General features: G+C 41.9%; 2 protein-coding genes and 1 pseudogene across 2 annotated transcripts; all 3 read right to left on the reverse strand.

The window, feature by feature from the left end:
* Positions 1–1,035: 1,035 nt before the first annotated feature.
* Positions 1,036–2,447, reverse strand: LOC139456546 (growth hormone secretagogue receptor type 1-like). Its single transcript, XM_071238322.1, has 2 exons — positions 2,387–2,447; positions 1,036–2,048 (listed from the first exon to the last, which is right to left on the reverse strand). Exons 1-2 carry the CDS (start codon positions 2,445–2,447, stop codon positions 1,036–1,038), a joined length of 1,074 nt encoding a protein of 357 aa, XP_071094423.1.
* Positions 2,448–5,803: 3,356 nt separating this feature from the next.
* Positions 5,804–7,560, reverse strand: LOC139466571 (bombesin receptor subtype-3-like; annotated as a pseudogene).
* Positions 7,561–10,812: 3,252 nt separating this feature from the next.
* Positions 10,813–12,563, reverse strand: LOC139466586 (olfactory receptor 52K1-like). The gene is made up of 2 exons (XM_071248182.1): positions 12,500–12,563; positions 10,813–11,834 (listed from the first exon to the last, which is right to left on the reverse strand). Exons 1-2 carry the CDS (start codon positions 12,561–12,563, stop codon positions 10,813–10,815), a joined length of 1,086 nt encoding a protein of 361 aa, XP_071104283.1.
* Positions 12,564–15,986: the final 3,423 nt, after the last annotated feature.

A 15,986-nucleotide genomic window follows, 5' to 3' on the forward strand; every position in this document is an offset into this window, starting at 1 on the left:
TAGGCTGCTCGGGATCTATATTCTTACCCGGAATTCCCACGTGTATCCCACAAACTGCGTTGACAAATTCGTGGAGACTTCGGATTCGGTATTATACACCAACACTTACTCAAACGACACACGTGTATGATACACCAACACTTACTCAAACGACACACGTGTATGACACACCAACACTTACTCAAACGACACACGTGTATGATACACCAACACTTACTCAAACGACACACGTGTATGATACTCAAACACTTACTCAAACGACACACGTGAATGATACACCAACACTTACTCAAACGACACACGTGTATGACACACCAACACTTACTCAAACGACACACGTGTATGATACTCCAACACGTACTCAAACGACACACGTGTACCATTATATACACCAACACTTACTCAAACGACACACGTGTATTATACACCAAGTCTTACTCAAACGACACACGTGTATTATACACCAAGACTTACTCAAACGACGCACGTGTATCATTATATACACCAAGACTTACTCAAACAACACACGTGTATGACACACAAAGACTTATTCAAACGACACACGTGTATACAACAGGACTTTCACCAACGACACATCTACATGGTTTCTTACATCAGTTATGTAAAGTTCACTGCAGCTGTAGTTTTCGGTTGGATTAAGGATCAAGTTGGAATAGTTATTTTTTTTCTTTTTGTGTCAAACTAACCAAACACGTTTGATTGTTTTGTGTGTGCATCCTTAAAAGTGAGAACAGCACCTTTGCCAATTTGGCCTTTATTTGTTGAATCATAATCTTATTACATGTTGGTCAGACCTGCCCTGACATATTTCCGTGACCCTGTGATATGGATGGAACATTGCTGATCATGGCCAAAATATAAAATTCACTCGCTCACTCACTCGCCACTCAGCTCAGTTCAAAACATGTTGTCTGTAACACGGCATGTGGACAGTGGTTACTTTGCATATTTCTCCAGGGCCAGCTGTTTAATGCCCTGGGTCTTGTGATCGGCAGGTCAGGGTACGTTAACAAGTCACAGAACAGATTCAAGTGATTTTTTTGTGGTTGCCGATGAGTTTATCAGTTCAGTTCTAACTCTGCAAGGGCACACGAGAGACACAAAATGCTGTCGGAACACCTTTGATGTGAATCCATAGACGAAAGGGTTGACTATACAGTTGATGAAGGGCAACATGAGTATCACATCCTTCACATGGTGAACTGATTGCGAGTAATGAGAATGGTTGATAGTTTGTTGTAAAAATATAGCAAGCCCCATCCTCGGTGCAACACTCAGGAGGAATATCATGGTCAGCGTGAAGAACATGGCGGTGGGGTTGGAAAGCTTCGTGTGACCTTGACCTGACACAGAGTACCTTGACATTTGACGTTTGTGAGCTGCTATGTGCTTTCCAATTAACGAATACAGCACTGTGAGAGACACAACAATGGCAGTGAGCTCGAGTAGTAACCATGATACGTATATTGTGGCAAGGTGATATGTTTTTGCATATTCAGTGAAGTCAATATAGGTTATGTTTATCAAAGAGTAACTAGCAGTTATTCCATCTGTTGCGTTCGCAACAGTATAGTTGACGTCTATAAGCAACGCATGTGGCGTGCATGAAAGAACAGAAATGAGGACACACCCCAAAAGTATCTTCTTTGCCTTAGAGGCATTAATCTGTGACTGCTGATCTTTACAAATCTTTTTGTATCTTTGAACAGCAATGGTCACGTAAAACATGCCCGTGTTGAAAACAAAGAAGTGTTGCCCAACAGAAAAACATTTGGAGAAAAGTGCTTCTTCGACATTCATTTTGAATAACACAAGAGCGGGTAACAGACATAACGTGCTCACAAGATTGAGAAAAGCTTGGGTCTTAGTAAAGAAGCTGATGATATGGATGTTGATCTTCTTGGTGTAGATGTAGAGGATGAGGCAGTTCCCTGGGATCCCTACAACCACTAGCAGCACACAGAAGAAGACGATGGAGGGATGAACCCGGATGAAGCTGGTCGTCTCTGGACAATTGTCCTGCATTGCTGAAAGCCAATACAATAAGTTGTTAGACGTCATCTTACTTATACCACTTCCGTTGTTACCAGGGTGATGGTAACATGTAACAGTGTATTATACCCTTGTAGTGTAGTGTACCGAGCGCCAGGCAGGGTAACAACAAGTACTGTCTTTTAAAATCAGTACATTAAAAACGACATTGACAATACGTTCTGCAAAGAACCACAAAAACATGACCACTGCAAACATGCGTCCATGATTCTAGGACTGAGCTGGACAATGTTAACGTTGGAATTAACCGACTCATTCGGTAATGTGTTAATGAAGTGAGTTTAAAATGATAATGATGTGATCAGTACAGTACCGTTAGGATGGGGTTGATGGCCTCCAAATATCCAGACAACTACGCTCAAGGAGTTTCGCATGAATGAACACAATACACGGCCACCCTTCCTTGTTTAAATGTATTGGTTTCATGCGAAACTACAGCAGGGTATCTGAAGAGGATAGTGATTGGGCGGAAGGGTTGGCTGGTGAGTGAGTGAGTTGGGTTTAACGCCGCTTTTAACAGTATTCCAGTTATATCACGGCGTGTCAGCTCAATGTGGGAAGAAAGCCCAAAGTGATGCAGGTCTCAGACGTTTACCGACGAGCACGGGTATGTTGCTGACAAACCTAGAAACATAATTGGGGCGAACCGGGATTCGAACCCACAATCATAGGTTTCTTGCGTGCCAAAGGGAAGCAACTCTGCACAGCGAATCGCGGCGCCTTAGACGACTGGGCCACCCGTGCCCGCGGTGAGTGAGTGAGTATAGTTTGTACGAGAAATTGGCTAAACACATTGTACTGTTGAAATAAAATGTAGAAGAAAATCCATCCCAAAAACATTACAAAAATGTAACAAATTGAGCCTTTATGATGTGATTGCATTACAGACAGTTCATTAAAGTCAGCTGTGTGGGACCACTTGGATTTCCCGTATCATATCAGGATGGAGTGCGAACTGTCCATAAGGAAGAAACGGCCTGTCGCCATTGATATACCCGTGTGAAATACACGAGTAGTACCACAAATATGTCCACTCATCTACGTCGCAATCACTCAGACATAGATATTGGCGGTACCAAAGTTCCGTCTTCTACTCAAGATACCCAGCAACGCGTTGTTGATTTCAGCAGACCTTGCCAGGCAGTCAACCAAGTCAACCTAGTCAATGATGTAATTTATTCCAAATTACCTGCTACAACGTCTCGATATGCGACCGTATTCCGTTGTGGAGAATGTTGGATTTAGGCACCTTGTCAACACACTCGAGCCGAGGTATCAGATTCCCACCCGTACACATTTTACAAATACTGTTATGCCTAAACTGTACGAGAACACGAAACGTGATGTCTTGAAAGGAATTGAAAGTGCTTCGTCTGTTGCTATTACAACTGATAGGTGGGCCTTACGTGCCTCCACCGAGAGCTACTTTACAAGAACTGCACTTTTTGTCAGTGAAGAATGGCAAATGGAAAACCCTGCGTTGCAAACACGGCCCCTTCACGAGCACCATACTGCAACAAATCTAGCTAATGTTCTGACATCTGCTTTATCAGAATGGAAGATTGACAGGTTTGAAAATATTGCTATATCTACTGACAATGCAAGCAGCATTGTTAGTGCTGTCCAGCAGTCACCAAGTCTCAACACTCACATTAGATGTTTGGTACACACTGTAAACTTGGCAAGTCAAAGGGCAATGCAAGTCAGTCAGATGGCCAGGATTTGGGGAGAGTTAGACGAGTCGTGTCATTCTTTCACAGAAGCTCTCATGCTGCATCTGTCCTTAGAACCAAATAGTTACTTCTTGAACTTCCCTGTCAGACACTCAGACAAGATGTTTGCACAAGATGAATTCGAGCTATGACATGCTGGAACGTTGTCTTGAGCAGCAAGCCACAATATTTGCTTCACTAACAGCCAAGGACGTCAGATAATATGCAGACTCACTTGTCACACTGTCGGATAAGGATGTCAGTTGTGTGGAGTGAGTGAGTATGTTTTTTACGCCGCTTTTCGCAATATTCCAGCGATATCACGACAGGTGACAACAGAAATGGGCTTCACACATTGTACACATGTGGGGAATCGACGGGTCTTCGGCTTGACGAGCGAACGCTTTAACCACTTGGCTACCCAACCGCCCCAGCTGTGTGGATGACCATCACAACTATCCTTTGCAGTGAGAAGACACCCACCGTGTTACTGATTCTTCCACTCAAGGAACTGAGTTTGAAAGCTATGGCTGTTGTGGAATCTGATTCAGATTCTCATCAGAAGTGTGAAAAATGCTATTTCCAAAGACCTAAGGGACAAATACACTGTTCCAGATTTCAACCAGTTTCTGCAGGAGGCAACAGCACTAGCTCCCAGGTTCAGGTCCCTGCCTTACCATGATGAAACTGGGCTTCAGGTTTTTACTGGCCTGAGAGTGGCATGTGCGTCAAACGTAAATTTATTCCTTTTTATCTAATGTTTTGTCTTAATTTTTTAATATTAGTTCATTAAACTAAAAGTTTGAGAACTTATTATTAGCCTAACATATGGAACAAGCAAACATTTTTAAATTACAAATTCCTTGAAAACACTTCTTTAACTGAAAAACAACAGTGATATAGTCTATGATTATTTTATTCAGAGACAAAAATTAAAAGTATAGAATATCTTTCTTAATATAAATTCTGAAACCTTGTTGCAGACTGAAGTCAGAGTGAAAGAGGAACCTGCTCAACCGCTTCAAGCTGAGCCTGAAAGCCAACCACTACCATCAGTATCATGTGTGTCTGGAGATATATAACATGTGTGAACGACATTCGAACCCACAATCATAGCGTTCTGGCACATCTAAGGGGTGCAACTCTGCACAGTGCTGATACCCCACAAGGGACCGATTTAAATAAAACATGTAGGAAATAACAAATAGGTGACCATAACTTCAAGCTCCAGTTAATAAACATTTCAGATCCTGTGGTGTTTAGACTCGATTTATAGCTTATGTTCGACAACCAATGTATGTTTAATTCTGTTACCACGTGTATGTGCCTGATGCAAATAATTAATTATTAACCAGGTTGGGAAATCAATGTCAGCACGCAGAGCAAACCGCTGTCTATTCATGTTTTACTTCCGGCTAAAGCAAACGTACGTCCAGTAAACATTACATTGTATGTCTCCTGGTCTATGATGTTTGGATGTTGGTCGCATCTCCCTTTGTTTGACTTACATGTTTGACAACACATTATGGACACAAATGAGTGTCTGGAACCATTGTGTGACTGTGTGAATGTCTTTACCCTTTGCCAACACCAGGTGTCGTCGGTGATTTTCAGTGATCCATTCATAGAATTTTCATTGCTATTTTGCCTTTAACGCCCAATGGAATAATCGAAACTGGTTCTTCTCTGACGTTGACGTTTTATATCCAAGAAAGGTGGCCCATATAATAGTTACAGGAAACTAAAGGGGGTAAACCGATAGCCTCGCTGAAGGTAACTTAGCCATATTATGTTCCAGAGAATCAAGACCTCTTTCTTTTCGAAACATTTCCTCTTTCTGGAGCTGTTTCAGCTGCTGCTTGATCTCCTGTTGTCACTGATGCGTCACGTACTGATTCACTTATGCCTCCAGCAACTAGCCTCGCACCTCCAACATTCCCCTCTGGACGGTCGAGTTCCTACGTGGCTTTACATTTGTCCTCAACTTAGTTTGCTTTTCACAAAGTCTCATCGGTACTCTACAAAGCAGATTCTTGTGTTCGCTCGGTTGGCGATGGTGGTGGTGTCGACTCTTTCCTATCATTGCAAGCACAAAAGAGAGACACAAGATGCTGTCGGAACACCTTTGATGTGAATCCATAGACGAAAGGGTTGACTATACAACTGCTGAAGGGCAACATGAGTATCACATCCTTCACATGGTGAACTGATTGCGAGTAATGAGAATGATCAGTGGTTTGTAGTGTATATATAGCAAGCGCCAACCTCGGAGCAACACTCAGGAGGAATATCATGGTCAGCGTGAAGAACATGGAGGTGGGGTTGGAAAGCTTCGTGTGACCTTGACCTGACACAGAGTACCTTGACATTTGACGTTTGTGAGCTGCTATGTGCTTTCCAATTAACGAATACAGCACTGTGAGAGACACAACAATGGCAGTGAGCTCGAGTAGTAACCATGATACGTATATTGTGGCAAGGTGATATGTTTTTGCATATTCAGTGAAGTCAATATAAGTTATGTTTATCAAAGAGTAACTAGTAGTTATTCCATCTGTTGCGTTCACAACAGTATAGTTGACGTCTATTAGCAACGCATGTGGCGTGCATGAAAGAACAGAAATGAGGACACACCCCAAAAGTATCTTCTTTGCCACAGAGGCATTAATCTGTGACTGCTGATCTTTACAAATCTTTTTGTATCTTTGAACAGCAATGGTCAAGTAAAACATGCCCGTGTTGATAAAAAAGAAATGTTGCCCAACAGAAAACCATTTGGAGAAAAATGCTTCTTTTACATTCATTTTGAAGAACACAAGAGCGGGTAACAGACATAACGTGCTCACAAGGTTGAGAATAGCAAGGATCTTGATGAAGAAGCTGATGATATGGATGTTGATCTTCTTGGTTTAGATGTAGAGGATGAGGCAGTTCCCTGGGATCCCTACAACCACCAGCAGCACACAGAAGAAGACGATGGAGGGATGAACCCGGATGAAGTTGGTGATAATGAAATGTATCGTCTCTGGACAACTGTCCTGCATTGCTGAAAGCCAATACAATAAACAGTTAGACGTCATCTTACTTATACCACTTCCGTTGTTACCAGGGTGATGGTAACATGTAACAGTGTATTATACCCTTGTAGTGTTGACGTGGACCTTCTAAATAATGCCATATTAGCAAGTGTAAGTATGTCATAAACTCTGACCAGTCAACAGTGGGCGAACAATCCCCGTCTTAACACTGCATAGATTTGTACAATCTTCATTGCAAAAAGTGTCAACACGACCGTACTTTAAAAAGGTAGTGAGGTGAAATGGAGCTTGACTAATTCAAGATTATTTTACTTATATAGCGACGTTTATGTGCGCTTGTAAAAATCTGTGCTTGTTTTACAGTGCTAGGGCAATGAGGTACAATGGCGCATGGATACACCACTTAGACACAGTGTACTGACTCCGAGCAGACAAGTTTCATCCACTTAATACCGAGCGCCAGGCAGGGTAACAACAAGTACTGTCTTTTAAAATCAGTACATTAAAAACGACATTGACATTACGTTCTGCAAAGGACCACAAAAACATGACCACTACAAACATGCATCCTTGTTTCTAGGATTGAGCTGGACAATGTTAACGTTGGAATTATCCGACTCATTCGGTAATGTGTTAATAGAGTTTGTTTATATTGATGTGATCAGTACATTACTGTTGGGATAGGGTTGATGGCCTCCAAATATCCAGATGACAACTGCGCGCAAGGAGTTTCGCATGAATGAACACAATACACGGTCACAGTTCCTTGTTTAAATGTATTGGTTTCATGCGAAACTACAGCAGGGTATCTGAAGCGGATAGTCAGTGGTCGGAAGTGTTGGGTGATGAGAGAGAGAGAGAGAGTGGTTAGGTAACTGGATAGGTGGGTGGCTGGCTGCCCACATCTATTACCACAGTAGCTGAATCATATTCAGGTTGAATCCAGGATTCAAACCCGCGGTCAGTGAGTATTTTTTTAACGAAAAATTGGCTTCACACATTGTACTGTTGCAATAAAATGTAGAAGAAAATCCATCCCAAAAACATTACAAAAATGTAACAAATTGAGCCTTTAATATGACGATTACCGTTGCGATAGCTTCAGTGATGTGATTGCATTATACACAGTTCATTAAAGTCAGCTGTGTGGGACCACTTGGATTTCCCGTATCATATCAGGATGGAGTGCGAACTGTCCATAAGGAAGAAACGGCCTGTCGCCATTGATATACCCGTGTGAAATACACGAGTAGTACCACAAATATGTCCACTCATCTACGTCGCAATCACTCAGACATAGATATTGGCGGTACCAAAGTTCCGTCTTCTACTCAAGATACGCAGCAACGTGTTGTTGATTTCAGCAGACCTTGCCAGGCAGTCAACCAAGTCAACCTGGTCAATGATGTTATTAATTCCAAATTACCTGCTACAACGTCTCGTGCTAGGACGATCATAAATAGCACTGGTGTTTTCATTGCTTTGGATATGCGACCGTATTCCGTTGTGGAGAATGTTGGATTTAGGCACCTTGTCAACACACTCGAGCCAAGGTATCAGATTCCCACCCGTACACATTTTACAAATACTGTTATGCCTAAACTGTACGAGAACACGAAACGTGATGTCTTGAAAGGAATTGAAAGTACTTCGTCTGTTGCTATTACAACTGATAGGTGGGCCTTACGTGCCTCCACCGAGAGCTACTTTACAAGAACTGCACTTTTTGTCAGTGAAGAATGGCAAATGGAAAACCCTGCGTTGCAAACACGGTCCCTTCACGAGCACCATACTGCAATAAATCTAGCTAATGTTCTGACATCTGCTTTATCAGAATGGAAGATTGACAGGTATGAAAATATTGCTATATCTACTGACAATGCAAGCAGCATTGTTAGTGCTGTCCAGCAGTCACCAAGTCTCAACACTCACATTAGATGTGTGGCACACACTGTAAACTTGGCAAGTCAAAGGGCAATGCAAGTCAGTCAGATGGCCAGGATTTGGGGAGAGTTAGACGAGTCGTGTCATTCTTTCACAGAAGCTCTCATGCTGCATCTGTCCTTAGAACCAAATAGTTACTTCTTGAACTCCCTGTCAGACACTCAGACAAGATGTTTGCACAAGATGAATTCAAGCTATGACATGCTGGAACGTTGTCTTGAGCAGCAAGCCACAATATTTGCTTCACTAACAGCCAAGGACATCAGATAATATGCACTTGTCACACTGTCGGATGAGGATGTCAGTTGTGTGGAGTGAGTGAGTATGTTTTTTACGCCGCTTTTCGCAATATTCCAGCGATATCACGACAGGGACACAAGAAATGGGCTTCACACATAGTACCCATGTGGGGAATCAACGGGTCTTCGGCTTGACGAGCGAACGCTTTAACCACTAGGCTACCCAACCGCCCCAGCTGTGTGGAGGATGCTACACGTGTCCTGAAGCCATTGAAAACCATCACAACTATCCTGTGCAGTGAGAAGACACCCACCGTGTTACTGATTCTTCCACTCAAGGAACTGAGTTTGAAAGCTATGGCTGTTGTGGAATCTGATTCAGATTCTCATCAGAAGTGTGAAAACTGCTATTTCCAAAGACCTAAGGGACAAATACACTGTTCCAGATTTCAACCAGTTTTTGCAGGAGGCAACAGCACTAGCTCCCAGGTTCAGGTCCCTGCCTTACCATGATGAAACTGGGCTTCAGGTTTTTACTGGACTGACAGTGGCATGTGAGTCAACGTAAACTGATTCCTTTTTATCTAATGCTTTGTCTGAATTTTTGAATATTAGTTCATTAAACTATATGTTTGAAAAATTATTATTAGCCTAAAAATATGAAACAAGCAACATTTTTAAATTACAAATTCCTTGAAAACACTTCTTTAACTGAAAAACAACAGTGATATAGTCAAGGATTTTTTTATTCAGAAACAAAAATGAAAAGTATAGAATATCTTTTTAATATAAATTCTGAAACCTTGTTGCAGACAGAAGTCAGAATGAAAGAGGAACCTGCTCAACCGCTTCAAGCTGAGCCTGAAAGTCAACCACTACCATCAGTATCATATGTGTCTGGAGATATATAACATGTGTGAACGACGTTCTGGCACATATAAGGGGCGCAACTCTACACAGCGTATATATTCCACAAGGGACCGATTTAAATAAAACATGTAGGAAATAACAAATCATGCTCCAGTTAATAAACATTTCAGATTCTGTGGTGTTTAAACTCGATTTATAGCTTATGTTCGACAACAAATGTATGTTTAATTCTGTTACCACGTGTATGTACCTGATGCAAACAATTAATTATTAACCAGGTCGGGAAATCAATGTCAGCACGCAGAGCAAACCGCTGTCTATTCATGTTTTACTTCCGGCTAAAGCAAACGTACGTCCAGCAAACATTACATGTCTTCCTGGTCTATGATGTTTGGATGTTGGTCGCATCTCCCTTTGTTTGACTTACATGTTTGACAACACACTATGGACACAACTGAGTGTCTGCAACCATTGAGTGACTGTGTGAATGTCTTTACCCTTTGCCAACACCAGGTGTCGTCGGTGATTTTCAGTGATCCATTCATAGAATTTTCATTGCTATTTTGCCTTTAACGCCCAATGGAATAATCGAAATTGGTTCTTCTCTGACGTTGACGTTTTATATCCAAGAAAGTAGGCCCATATAATAGTTATAGGAATCTAAAGGGGGTAAACCGATAGCCTCGCTGAAGGTAACTTAGCCATATTATGTTCCAGCGAATCAAGACCTCTTTCTTTTCGAAACATTTCCTCTTTCTGGAGCTGTTTCAGCTGCTGCTTGATCTCCTGTTGTCGCTGATGCGTCACGTACTGATTCATTTATGCCTCCAGCAGCTAGCCTCGCACCTCCAACATTCCCCTCTGGACGGTCGAGTTCCTACGTGGCTTTACATTTGTCCTCAACTTAGTTTGCTTTTCACAAAGTCTCATCGGTACTTACAACACAGATTCTTGTGTTCGCTCGGTTGGCGATGGTGGTGGTGTCGACTCTTTCCTACCATTGCAAGCACAAAAGAGAGACACAAGGTGCTGTCGGAACACCTTTGATGTGAATCCATAGACGAAAGGGTTGACTATGCAACTGCTGAAGGGCAACATGAGTATCACGTCCCTAACATGGTGAACTGATTGCGAGTAATGAGAATGATTGGTGGTTTGTAGTGTATATATAGCAAGCGCCAACCTCGGAGCAACACTCAGGAGGAATATCATGGTCAGCGTGAAGAACATGGCGGTGGGGTTGGAAAGCTTCGTGTGACCTTGACCTGACACAGAGTACCTTGACATTTGACGTTTGTGAGCTGCTATGTGCTTTCCAATTAACGAATACAGCACAGTGAGAGACACAACAATGGCAGTGAGCTCGAGTAGTAACCATGATACGTATATTATGGCAAAGTGATATGTTTTTGCATATTCAGTGAAGTCATTATACGTTATGTTTATCAAACAGTCAGTTATTCCAACTGTTGCGTTCGCAACAGTATACTTGACCTTTATTAGCAACGCATGTGGCGTGCATGAAAGAACAGAAATGAGGACACACCCCAAAAGTATCTTCTTTGCCACAGAGGCATTAATCTGTGACTGCTGATCTTTACAAATCTTTTTGTATCTTTGAACAGCAATGGTCACGTAAAACATGCCCGTGTTGAAAACAAAGAATTGTTGCCCAACAGAAAAACATTTGGAGAAAAATGCTTCTTCGATATTCATTTTGAAGAACACAAGAGCGGGTAACAGACATAACGTGCTCACAAGGTTGAGAAAAGCTTGGGTCTTAGTAAAGAAGCTGATGATATGGATGTTGATCTTCTTGGTGTAGATGTAAAGGATGAGACAGTTCCCTGGGATCCCTACAACCAGCAGCAGCACACAGAAGAAGACGATGGAGGGATGAACCCGGATGAAGTTGGTGATAATGAAATGTATCGTCTCTGGACAACTGTCCTGCATTGCTGAAAGCCAATACAATAAGTTGTTAAACGTCATCTTACTTATACCACTTCCGTTGTTACCAGGGTGATGGTAACATGTAACAGTGTATTATACCCTTGTAGTGTTGACGTGGACCTTCTAAATAATGCCATATTAGCAAGTGTAAGTATGTCATAAACTCTGACCAGTCAACAGTGGGCGAACAATCCCCGTCTTAACACTGCATAGATATGTACAATCTTCAAATTCAACAAGTATCAACACGACCGTACTTTAAAAAGGTAGTGAGGTGAAATGGAGCTTGACTAATTCAAGATTATTTTACTTATATAGCGACGTTTATGTGCGCTTGTAAAAATCAGTGCTTGTTTTACAGTGATAGGGCAATGAGGTACAATGGCGCATGGATACACCACTTAGACACAGTGTACTGACTCCGAGCAGACAAGTTTCATCCACTTAATACCGAGCGCCAGGCAGGGTAACAACAAGTACTGTCTTTTAAAATCAGTACATTAAAAACGACATTGACATTACGTTCTGCAAAGGACCACAAATCATGACCACTACAAACATGCATCCTTGTTTCTAGGATTGAGCTGGACAATGTTAACGTTGGAATTATCCGACTCATTCGGTAATGTGTTAATAAAGTTTGTTTATAGTGATGTGATCAGTACATTACCGTTGGGATAGGGTTGATGGCCTCCAAATATCCAGATGACAACTGCGCGCAAGGAGTTTCGCATGAATGAACACAATACACGGTCACAGTTCCTTGTTTAAATGTATTGGTTTCATGCGAAACTACAGCAGGGTATCTGAAGCGGATAGTCAGTGGTCGGAAGTGTTGGGTGATGAGAGAGAGAGTGGTTAGGTAACTGGGTAGGTGGCTGGCTGGCTGCCCACATCTATTACCACAGGAGCTGAATCATATTCAGGTTGAATCCAGGATTCAAACCCGCGGTCAGTGAGTATTTGTTTTTACGAAAAAATGGCTTCACACATTGTACTGTTGCAATAAAATGTAGAAGAAAATCCATCCCAAAAACATTACAAAAATGTAACAAACTGAGCCTTTCATATGACGATTAACGTTGCGATAGCTTCAGTGATGTGATTGCATTACAGACAGTTCATTAAAGTCAGCTGTGTGGGACCACTTGGATTTCCCGTATCATATCAGGATGGAGTGCGAACTGTCCATAAGGAAGAAACGGCCTGTCGCCATTGATATACCCGTGTGAAATACACGAGTAGTACCACAAATATGTCCACTCATCTACGTCGCAATCACTCAGACATAGATATTGGCGGTACCAAAGTTCCGTCTTCTACTCAAGATACGCAGCAACGCGTTGTTGATTTCAGCAGACCTTGCCAGGCAGTCAACCAAGTCAACCTAGTCAATGATGTTATTAATTCCAAATTACCTGCTACAACGTCTCGTGCTAGGACGATCATAAATAGCACTGGTGTTTTCATTGCTTTGGATATGCGACCGTATTCCGTTGTGGAGAATGTTGGATTTAGGCACCTTGTCAACACACTCGAGCCAAGGTATCAGATTCCCACCCGTACACATTTTACAAATACTGTTATGCCTAAACTGTACGAGAACACGAAACGTGATGTCTTGAAAGGAATTGAAAGTATTTCGTCTGTTGCTATTACAACTGATAGGTGGGCCTCACGTGCCTCCACCGAGAGCTACTTTACAAGAAAAGCACTTTTTGTCAGTGAAGAATGGCAAATGGAAAACCCTGTGTTGCAAACACGGCTCCTTCACGAGCACCATACTGCAACAAATCTAGCTAATGTTCTGACATCTGCTTTATCAGAATGGAAGATTGACAGGTTTGAAAATATTGTTATATCTACTGACAATGCAAGCAGCATTGTTAGTGCTGTCCAGCAGTCACCAAGTCTCAACACTCACATTAGATGTTTGGTACACACTGTAAACTTGGCAAGTCAAAGGGCAATGCAAGTCAGTCAGATGGCCAGGATTTGGGGAGAGTTAGACGAGTCGTGTCATTCTTTCACAGAAGCTCTCATGCTGCATCTGTCCTTAGAACCAAATAGTTACTTCTTGAACTTCCCTGTCAGACACTCAGACAAGATGTTTGCACAAAATGAATTCAAGCTATGACATGCTGGAACGTTGTCTTGAGCAGCAAGCCACAATATTTGCTTCACTAACAGCCAAGGACGTCAGATAATATGCAGACTCACTTGTCACACTGTCGGATAAGGATGTCAGTTGTGTGGAGTGAGTGAGTATGTTTTTTTACGCCGCTTTTCGCAATAGTTACTTCTTGAACTTCCCTGTCAGACACTCAGACAAGATGTTTGCACAAAATGAATTCGAGCTATGACATGCTGGAACGTTGTCTTGAGCAGCAAGCCACAATATTTGCTTCACTAACAGCCAAGGACGTCAGATAATATGCAGACTCACTTGTCACACTGTCGGATAAGGATGTCAGTTGTGTGGAGTGAGTGAGTATGTTTTTTTACGCCGCTTTTCGCAATAGTTACTTCTTGAACTTCCCTGTCAGACACTCAGACAAGATGTTTGCACAAAATGAATTCGAGCTATGACGTTGTCTTGGGCAGCAAGCCACAATATTTGCTTCACTAACAGTCAAGGACATCAGATAATATGCACTTGTCACACTGTCGGATGAGGATGTCAGTTGTGTGGAGTGAGTGAGTATGTTTTTTACGCCGCTTTTCGCAATATTCCAGCGATATCACGACAGGGGACACAAGAAATGGGCTTCACACATTGTACCCATGAGGGGAATCAACGGGTCTTCGGCTTGACGAGCGAACGCTTTAACCACTAGGCTACCCAACCGCCCCAGCTGTGTGGAGGATGCTACACGTGTCCTGAAGCCGTTGAAAACCATCACAACTATCCTGTGCAGTGAGAAGACACCCACCGTGTTACTGATTCTTCCACTCAAGGAACTGAGTTTGAAAGCTATGGCTGTTGTGGAATCTGATTCAGATTCTCATCAGAAGTGTGAAAACTGCTATTTCCAAAGACCTAAGGGACAAATACACTGTTCCAGATTTCAACCAGTTTCTGCAGGAGGCAACAGCACTAGCTCCCAGGTTCAGGTCCCTGCCTTACCATGATGAAACTGGGCTTCAGGTTTTTACTGGACTGACAGTGGCATGTGAGTCATCGTAAATTTATTCCTTTTTATCTAATGTTTTGTCTTAATTTTTGAATATTAGTTCATTAAACTATATGTTTGAAAAATTATTATTAGCCTAAAAATATGAAACAAGCAAACATTTTTAAATTACAAATTCCTTGAAAACACTTCTTTAACTGAAAAACAACAGTGATATAGTCAAGGATTTTTTTATTCAGAAACAAAAATGAAAAGTATAGAATATCTTTTTAATATAAATTCTGAAACATTGTTGCAGACAGAAGTCAGAATGAAAGAGGAACCTGCTCAACCGCTTCAAGCTGCGCCTGAAAGCCAACCACTACCATCAGTATCATATGTGTCTGGAGATATATAACATGTGTGAACGACGTTCTGGCACATATAAGGGGCGCAACTCTACACAGCGTATATATTCCACAAGGGACCGATTTAAATAAAACATGTAGGAAATAACAAATCATGCTCCAGTTAATAAACATTTCAGATTCTGTGGTGTTTAAACTCGATTTATAGCTTATGTTCGACAACAAATGTATGTTTAATTCTGTTACCACGTGTATGTGCCTGATGCAAACAATTAATTATTAACCAGGTCGGGAAATCAATGTCAGCACGCAGAGCAAACCGCTGTCTATTCATGTTTTACTTCCGGCTAAAGCAAACGTAGGTCCAGCAAACATTACATTGTATGTCTCCTGGTCTATGATGTTTGGATGTTGGTCGCATCTCCCTTTGTTTGACTTACATGTTTGACAACACATTATGGACACAAATGAGTGTCTGGAACCATTTAGTGACTGTGTGAATGGCTTTACCCTTTGCTTGATCTCCTGTTGTCGCTGATGCGTCACGTACTGATTCATTTATGCCTCCAGCAACTAGCCTCGCACCTCCAACATTCCCCTCTGGACGGTCGAGTTCTGACGTGGCTTTACATTTGTCCTCAACTTGGTTTGCTTTTCACAAAGTCTCATCGGTACT

This window comes from Haliotis cracherodii, unplaced genomic scaffold (genome assembly GCF_022045235.1).
Source record: "Haliotis cracherodii isolate W230 unplaced genomic scaffold, xgHalCrac1.p SCAF_1, whole genome shotgun sequence".
Lineage (NCBI taxonomy): Eukaryota > Metazoa > Mollusca > Gastropoda > Lepetellida > Haliotidae > Haliotis > Haliotis cracherodii.

Excerpts from the sequence above, each read along its gene's own strand:
- LOC139466586 (XM_071248182.1), bottom strand. The coding sequence starts at position 12,563 with ATGCGAAACTCCTTGCGCGCAGTTGTCATCTGGATATTTGGAGGCCAT. Across the intron at positions 11,835-12,499 it reads CCATCAACCCTATCCCAACG|CAATGCAGGACAGTTGTCCA; the intron begins GTAATGTACTGA and ends ATTGGCTTTCAG.
- LOC139456546 (XM_071238322.1), bottom strand. The coding sequence starts at position 2,447 with ATGCGAAACTCCTTGAGCGTAGTTGTCTGGATATTTGGAGGCCATCAA. Across the intron at positions 2,049-2,386 it reads CCATCAACCCCATCCTAACG|CAATGCAGGACAATTGTCCA; the intron begins GTACTGTACTGA and ends ATTGGCTTTCAG.